The sequence below is a fragment of the Sprattus sprattus genome (genome assembly GCF_963457725.1).
Source record: "Sprattus sprattus genome assembly, chromosome: 5".
In the NCBI taxonomy this organism is placed as follows: Eukaryota; Metazoa; Chordata; class Actinopteri; order Clupeiformes; family Clupeidae; genus Sprattus; species Sprattus sprattus.
In genome coordinates, this window is record NC_137924.1 from 21,031,425 (window position 1) to 21,039,972 (window position 8,548).

The following is an 8,548-nucleotide window of genomic DNA, read 5'->3' on the forward strand; positions in this document are numbered from 1 at the left end:
AACAATATTGAAAAAGTACACTGTGTCACGGCACATGGCACAACTGGTGTGGTTAATGCTTAACGAAGGGATGGAAATTAAGAGAAATGTACTCCCGCTCGACATGAAGAAATTACCCCCACACTCAAACAAGTCCTAATTTCGAATTCACTCTTCGCTTGGATTTTGTTGTGCCTGCACTGTGTATATAAAAAATAAATGCCAGGGGAATGTGTTCAATTTTGCTGGTCACAGCAGCTGTCTCCGCATCCTCCATGTTATTTTCGGCAAGAGGCATCAGGGGAGGCTAGCTATTGTGCTCATATTGCTACAAAAAAAAACAATGTGTGATACAGCAACAGAAATAGAACACACTCCCTCCCAACCGAGAGAGGATTGTGGGAACTCGACCATTCAGATGAAGGCAGCATCCTCATGATCGCTTGGCACCCCTCTCTGGTGTCTCTGGTCAACTAAGGGCACGTAAAGGGGGCCTTCTGTTGGTTCTTGGGAGAGCAGACAGCGCTTTACAACCGTCCTTCATCCCTTAATATTCAGTTTTTTTCCCATGAGATGTTGTGAGAGAGGTTTTGTGTGAGGCCTGTGTTGTGTGAGAAGAGGCTTTATCTTTGAATGGCATGAGAACATGACTGGGAAGAAAGGAAGCTCTTGGCCAACCGTGGATCATGTGAACAGAGAGAGATCATGAGAGTGAGCTCCCTGCAGAGCTGGTTAGCCAGGACCTCCAGCTGCACTGTGGCCATCCTGCTTACTACTGAGCGCAAATAAGCTGCCATCAACTCACTCTCATGTTAAGCTTTAACTCAGCATCACGTTAGTGTTAGTGTTGGTTTTCTGTGGAGAATAGGACTGATTTTAGCTGGGAATTGCTATCAACGCTTTCTGTTTAATGAGTTTGATCTTGGTTTTGTTACTTAGGGAATAAGCCAAATATTTTTTTACCAGTAACCCTCTGTGCTTTTGATTGGACGGCCCTTGTGATAAAAGATTGTTTCTTTGTGCATTCAGAAGGATTTTCTTGCCAAAGCTCCTGACCTTAACCAATGCTCTAGGAACTGTGCAGGAACCAACACATACGATTACATGGGAGAGTGCAGTTAGCTGTGAAGGTGTTGGCTCAGACTCATTAGCTCAGTAGGCTAAGCCATGATTCATTTGGATCGACTTTGACAAAGATATTGACGGTAAGGATGAGAACCCGGAGAGGGACACAGCCAGACTACACTGGTTGCATCAGCACCTGTTCAATATCTCTCTCTCTCTCTTTGTCTCTCACTCACTCTCTCTCTTCATCTCTTTCCCTCTCTACCTTTCGCTCTCACTCTTCTTCTTTCCGTTGTTCATGTCCTGTCAACACGCCAAGCCAGGGCCGCCCCCACACCTCCAGCATGGTGTCTCCACCCGCACCAGGTCCTCCCAGCCATCTGCCATTACTCCAGCCTCCCTGAGTCAATGGCAACCTTGCCCACAGAGACACTGAAGAGAAAACACACACACACACACACACACACACACACAGTGATGGAAAACCTGTCGAGTCCCTATCCTATCTCTTTCTTGGCACACAAGGGCACAGGAATGAATGCCAGGCGACTTCCGTAGCTTAACTGCTGCATGCATGGATGTGGTGCAATGATTCTGTTCGTAGGGAGTAAAAGTAAGCTATCAGTCAGTCAAAAACAATCAGTATCTCATTAATTAAGAAATATGACACACACAGCTGTGAGGATATCATTTACTAACCCCCGCGCATGAGTGGCAGATTGCTTTTATACAAACAGTTCTGCTACCAGTTACTTTTTAGTTTTAACACCAAATTGTGTTTCCCTTTACTCTCAGCCCCCCCAAAAAAGTTTTTACCTCAGTTTGCGGCATCAAGCGTCAAACAAGTAACGAATATTTTCACTCCGCAGCCAGAGAGACTATTTGTGCACTTTCATTTGTACACTCACCTGTCTTTACATTACATGTTCATTTGTACATTCCCTCTTCTCCAATTGCTCCCTTTCTGCACTTGAAAACTGTCAAATATAACGTTATAAAATCGCTGCCTGCCATTTTGCTCTCTCGTTTTGAATGAATGGAATTTTGATATCATACAATTAAAAAGTATATAAAACGCGGGGTGATTACTAGAGTCAGAATGAGGTTGTTCCAATATATGCTCACTCACGGAATGCCTCTCGTCCAATCAGAAATTGATAAATCCTTCGATCGGATCTTAATGTGGTGTAATATTTTATTAAATTAATTTTTATTTGATGTTCTCCATAGTATCTCCATAATACCAGGATCTCCTTAAATCTAAATGCTCTTAGGACCCAGCATGTGTTACTCCTGTGGATAACTGCGACTGACTATTTAAATTGGACGCCACATCAAATGCAGGGCCTTGCGGGATGCTAGTGTTATGTTTGGAGGCTAAATGATTGTTCTGACCGAGGGAGCCCCCCTCTCTCTCTGCCCCACTGCTTGGGCACTACCGTATTGCCTGTACCACTCAGGCTCCGCTGGCTGGCTGGCCCACAATGCATCCTGGCATGGTTATGTAAGAAAGCGTTAGCAGTCTATTATTAGCAGCAGCTTGCTGAGATGCAGCCGCACTGCCTCGAACGAAGAAGAAAAAATGGCCTGATCTAAGAAGCAGTAGGTGTTTATTGTCATGAAAACAAAGTGGAGGGAGGCGTGTGGCTAACAGTCAGTTATCTAGCCAGACAAGTCGAAGGCATCTTTGTCCTTTTTTTTTGTTTGTTTTGCCTTTGATGATTTACTTTGATTATGTGTTGTAAAGGAAGGTGCTGAAAGCAAGAATTCTGCGTTTCTCTTTCTATCTGTGATAATAAGAAGCTTTACATGGCATTTTCAGGCAGCTCTGAGCTCCTGATTGTCACAGACAGAGTGGTCATAGTGTCACTGTGCTGGGTCACTCGGGCATGGTAGCCTCTTTAAATATCTCTGAGTCTTAATTGCTCCCAATCCTGTCCTGTCCTCAAGGATATGTGGAACATAAAATCATTTTGGAGAAGAAAACCACTGTGTTTGGAGTGTGTGTGTGTGTGTGTGTGTGTGTGTGTTTGGAGTGTGTGTGTTTGTGTTTGTGAGTGTGTGTGTGTGTGTGTGTGTGTGTGTGTGTGTGTGTGTGTGTGTGTGTGTGTGTGTGTGTGTGTTTGTGTGTGTGTGTGTGTGTGTGTGTGTGTGTGTCTGAATGTGAATGTGAATATGTCTGTGTGTATCATTATAGCCTTGGTTAAATCCAACCACACTCCCATACCAGTTTGACCAACCCGACAGCCAGGGTGTTTCGGTCATGCCTGTTCAAAATGCTGTACTCGCCCATCAATCACAACATACTTTGTAAGCCTTTACAATTGTTTCACTCCCCACAGTGACACAAATATAGTACATTTGAAGTCTTATTGTTAAAGGCTTATAATGGGCTGGGAGTTTCACGGTCCTATTTCCACTGTAGAGATGATTAAAGTTTTAAAGTGCTGCATGTTTACATTCAGTGCTACCTTTGTTAGGTAACACTTAACCTACACTCACCGCACCTTATTTTATCTCTCAGCGGGGACCTCGGCAGCTGGGTGGATAAGCATCATTGTCCTTTGCGTTTCGGTGATGTGTGCCGTGAAATTTGCCGTCTTGAAATATTTAAATTGCGGATGACTCACTAACTTACTCTCCTCTAATGCTGTAATATTCAAAGCTTTCGTGTGCCTCGCTGCCAAACAGAGAAAGCTAACTTTATCTCCTCCGCTCTCCTCCATTCAACCCTGTTACTTTGTGTGTCGCGGTGCACCATATGGAGGAGCCATCTGACTTTAACATGTGTAGCAATTTGTTGTGAGAAAACACTCTTGAAGGGTACGCTATTTGGAACGGGGCCCAAAAAACATATCTCCGTCTTTAGACTGTAACGTACACTGGCAGCCTCGGCTCTGGCCACATGTCCCGAGTCTTCGCCTTGCGGCTTGTACGAGCTGGAGCTCACTCACCCAACCTGTGGGCATCAACACCAAAAATAATTACCACCTCCAATGGCTTCTTGTGTATCTGTGAAGCCAGGCTTGTCTATTCTGGGTCAGGCCACATTGGGAAATTATTTGCTGTGTTTACGTCGCAGAACACCACCTATGGCCCCATAGAGACACATAAACAGCACCGGGTCCCTCTCAGCCTGGGTGACATGGGGGGAAGGGAAGTTAGTGGTGGTATTATAGTCAGTGAGTTTTGCTCGCTTCACATGGCAGGCCCACTAAGGACACTCAAAATTCACAATCAGCTCTGGGCTCTTCATAGTGCCAGTTGATATTCCCGAGGGCTCTGTTTTGATGCTCTCCATAATAGATTAGGGCTAACAGCCCGATACACATACATACATTTATCTGTTTAGGGAAGACTACCCATCACCGTTTCCCACTCACGAAGCAGTCATATGAGGTTATTTGTTTTGATCATGCATTTCTATTTCAACACGTATCTTTCATATTTGTTGCCTCGGCAACGCTGCGCGCACGGGAATGGCCTATATGAGGCTTGATGGGGTAGACTGAGGTGCAGGTCTAAGCTAATCATCTGAACTGTTCTCCAGAACATTTGCAGATTAAGCTCGGATGTGGGTCAGTGATCAAGCCAGGGAGTGAGAGCAGAGATAGAGAAAATGAGCGAAAGAGAATAGAAGCAAGTGAGTGGGAGAGATCGAGAAAGAGAGAGAGAGACTACTGTGAGTATTAAAAGCTAATATAAAGTCTTTTAGTCACATTCCCTGACCTAAATCATTTCAGTCAGAAGTGATTTTGTGTTGGGTTTAAACTGCGTTCTCTTGTTATGTTTATAGTATTCCTGAACAAAGACCATCAGGTCATTTCGGCCCAACAAGCACATTCCATTTTTCAATGATTAGTTTGTCTGGGTTAATGAGTGGATGTGACGCTCGAGGAGACAGACAGTCCGTACAGCTTTGAATTTTTTTCCTAGCACTGGACCCAAGTAGGACATGATTCATCGGCAAAAGCAGCTTTGCCAAAACGACTTTATTTTAATCTCTTACCTTTTGTATTTGGGAAAGTGTGGGGGCCAAGAATCAGGCCCTCTTTATGTAACAGCTATCCACATCACCTTGTTCTACAAACAGATTAAGTGAGTCACAGTGAGGAGCGCTGCCAACGTCTACCTGTATCCTCTGCCTCTCCAGACCCCTCTCTTGAAATATTTCAACGGTGTTCCTTCTGCCTTTTTATTTTTTGCAAGCCCCTTCTCTGTCCATTTGATTCATGTGTAACCGTGTGTCTCCTCCTCTTCTGATAGATGTGAGTGACCAGCTGCTGGAGGTGGTGGGCCTGGAAGGAGCCATAGAGATGGGCCAGATCTACACAGGGCTGAAGAGTGCTGGCCGACGACTCGCCCAGTGTGCAAACGTCACTATGAGGTCACTATCATACGCACCACAGAATGTCTCACACACACACACACACACACACACACACACACACACACACACACACACACACACACACACACACACAGACAGACACACAGACACACAGAAACACAACCCCTCATCATCAGCCAATATGTCATTCAAAGCCATGGTGAGAGAATGCATATATATATTTATAAATATACAAAAATCTCTCTCTAACACACACACCTCACTCTTTTTGCTCAGTCACCCAGACACAAGCCAGTGCCCCTCACTCTCCCCCCCACCCCACCTCTCTCTCAGTGACACAACAATTGCCCCCTTTTCTGCTGAGCCGTGTGTCCAGTAAGCCAGACCTTTGCCCCTCTGAGAAGAGCCCGCTCGCTCAGCCGCTCGTCCTGCGAGGGTCATGAGTAACAACGTTTGCCGCATGTCTGAGCACACACTGGCTGCCCCCTCAGACCTTTTTTTCTTCTTCTACTGCACTGTTTCTTTTTTTGGGGGGTGGGGGGATGTAGTCATGTGGAGTCTCAGGCATTAATCAGAGGCGTTACTTCAAATGTTTGCCCTGCCTGTTAGCCGTCACGCTCCGTTAGCTTTTCATAATGACCTTAAGACTTTTTGGGCTGAAGACTTGAGGGGGTTTGGATGATTTGCTCTAAGCTCACCTGTATGCTGGGGTCGAGTGAAGCCAGCACCCAAATGCCTATGTTTTCACAAACACTCAGATTAAAAGGGGCTTTAATGTCTGCCGTTCTCCAATAGTGGGTTTTGTTTGCTCGCTCAGAGTTGCTTGGCTGAAGGGTTTGAACTAACTTTTAGACTGTTTGTCTAGCATGGTGTGTGTGTATGTGTGAGAGAGAGAGAGACAGTGAGAAAAAGCGAGAGAGAGAAAATGTGTCATTGTGTGTGTGTGTGTGTGTGTGTGTGTGTGTGTGTGTGTGTGTGTGTGTGACTGTCTGTCTGTTTGTGCATGCATGTTGGGGGGAAGGGGGCCTGGGTGTGTGCGTGTGTGTGTGTGTGTGTGTGTGTTTTTACATATGTGTGTGTGTGTGTGAGAGCATATATGTGTGTTTAGAGAGCGAGGAGCCCTGTCTGGGAACGGGACTCGTGGGAAACAAAGGTAGCTCTGTTCACCCTGGGCCCGTCCTGGGACAGTGTGTGAGGGGTGCCTCCAATGTTACTACACTGTGTGCAAAACTGTGACCTACCCCTAACCCAACTCTGCCTCTCTTCAAACAGAACGACGCGGCTGCTCCCCATGCAGATAGATGGCGAGCCCTGGATGCAGCCCCCGTGCACGGTCAGCGTCCCACATCTTCTCTCTCTCTCAACACCTATCAATACACAGTATTCAACATTTACATTAACTGACTTAGATGATGCTCTTCATCAAGGTGGCTTATAGTAGAAGGCAGTTATACATATGTTCCGTCTGGGTGATGCCTGGGTATCAAATCTATAACCTCAGCCCCTTAATTTACCAAATTTCGTACAATACAATGTCTACAATGGCTTTTCTATTCTATTCTGTTTTCTTACCAGTCCAGAAATAGAAAACATCTTACAGAACATCCAACATCTACTAATGTATTTATTTATCTTAGTTGACCAGTGGTCATGACCCAAAAGGGACTGAATAATTGAGATCGGTGTTTTACTGTCTTTTATTTATCGCCAGGACACAACCATTAAGCCATCTGCTGAACCACAGACAGGAAGCACAAGGCTCTGTTGTTCAGCAGACCCACAGCATGTAATACATTATAAAATAAATCTAATAAAACCATAGCCCTTCTCATTTCTCTTTTCTGTGCCTCTCCGCTTTCTTTCTCTCTCTCTCTGCATTCTTTCCCACTCTATTTCTTTTACTTCAACAAGCTGTCATGACGAGAGCTTAGTTAATTTAATTACTAGTCATGTCACCCCATACCACTGCCTGATTATATCATTAGGAGAGGGCAAACGCACACAGGATTCCATCTGTGCATAGCGACAGCTATCTGATGTGTGTATATATATATACTGTATGTGTGTGAACATATATATAGTGCTTTGGTGCAAATAGAATGCTTAAAGAAATATGCTGCAGGGTTGCTTCTCGTCTTTCTTCGTGCTTCGTGTTCTAAGACCTTTTAACACCAGAGAGATAAAGATAGATTATATAGGTTATTCCAGGATTCAAGGTCAGCTCACTATTTCATGAATGGGAGCATGGCGGGTCTTGTTCAAAATCTCCCTAACTCTTGCATTTCGAGATGTTAGGCAATGCACTGAAGGCCCATCTCAGGCTTATAAGAAGACTTTACAAGTTGGAGGCGTTTTGTTTCTTTCTGTTGACGTTCCTCCATTTGTTTCTCTCTTTTGCTACAGATACGAATTACCCATAAAAGCCAGGCGCCCATGTTGCTGGGTCCACCCCAGAAGACGCCCTTCCTCTTCTTCAAGAGGCGCAACAAGAGTCGGGATTAAAAGGGCAGACTGAAGAGCCATCGGAGGAGTCACTCATCCACACAAACTCACATATTCAAACACACACACAGACACACACGTACACACACAAATACACATGCTCATATACAAACATGCATACAAACATCAATTCAGTTCACTGAACTTGTGGTGGAGGACTGGGACCGAAATGAAATATATCTTCATGGAGAGCCTGAGTTTGAAAAGACTTGGGGTTAATCAAGAGTAGACCAGAGAAGACCAACTTTTTGACCACTTGCTGTGTTTCCCTCCCAGATGTCCTGCCACTGGCCTTGTAACTGCACCCCATACATGCCATAAAGACAAGTTCCTCACAAACTACTCAGATTGAAGACACAACAAGTGAAGAAAGGGGCGTAAGGAAAGAAAGAGCATAGAGGCAGGGACTAGAGACAAAAAGAAAGAAAAATATTTTGCCAAAGAAGGACAAAGAGTGTGGAGCAGTGAAGAAGAAGAAAAAACAAACTTGCAAATACAAGGAACGCCACCACGGCATGTGCAGGACCGGGGACTAGACGCGCCCTCGTGGACGTCATAGCGGGTCCAAGTTTGGCCCTAACGGGGTAGCAGAACAAGTCTCCTCTCTCCTGGAGGAGCCAAATTAATAATGAATTGGTGCACGCAAAAAGC

The 8,548-nt window shown here is 45.0% G+C and overlaps 1 protein-coding gene across 1 annotated transcript in view; it reads left to right on the top strand.

Moving 5' to 3' along the window:
- dgkg (diacylglycerol kinase, gamma) overlaps window positions 1-8,548 on the top strand; it is a gene marked incomplete at its 5' end in the record, with an annotated part of 64,074 nt that extends 55,526 nt beyond the window's left edge. Inside the window, 3 exons of the mRNA XM_080839119.1 lie at window positions 5,311-5,431; window positions 6,668-6,728; window positions 7,799-8,548. Of these exons, the coding sequence (XP_080695245.1) occupies window positions 5,311-5,431; window positions 6,668-6,728; window positions 7,799-7,897 (281 nt within the window). The 3' untranslated portion in view covers window positions 7,898-8,548. The remainder of the gene's footprint in view (window positions 1-5,310; window positions 5,432-6,667; window positions 6,729-7,798) is intronic.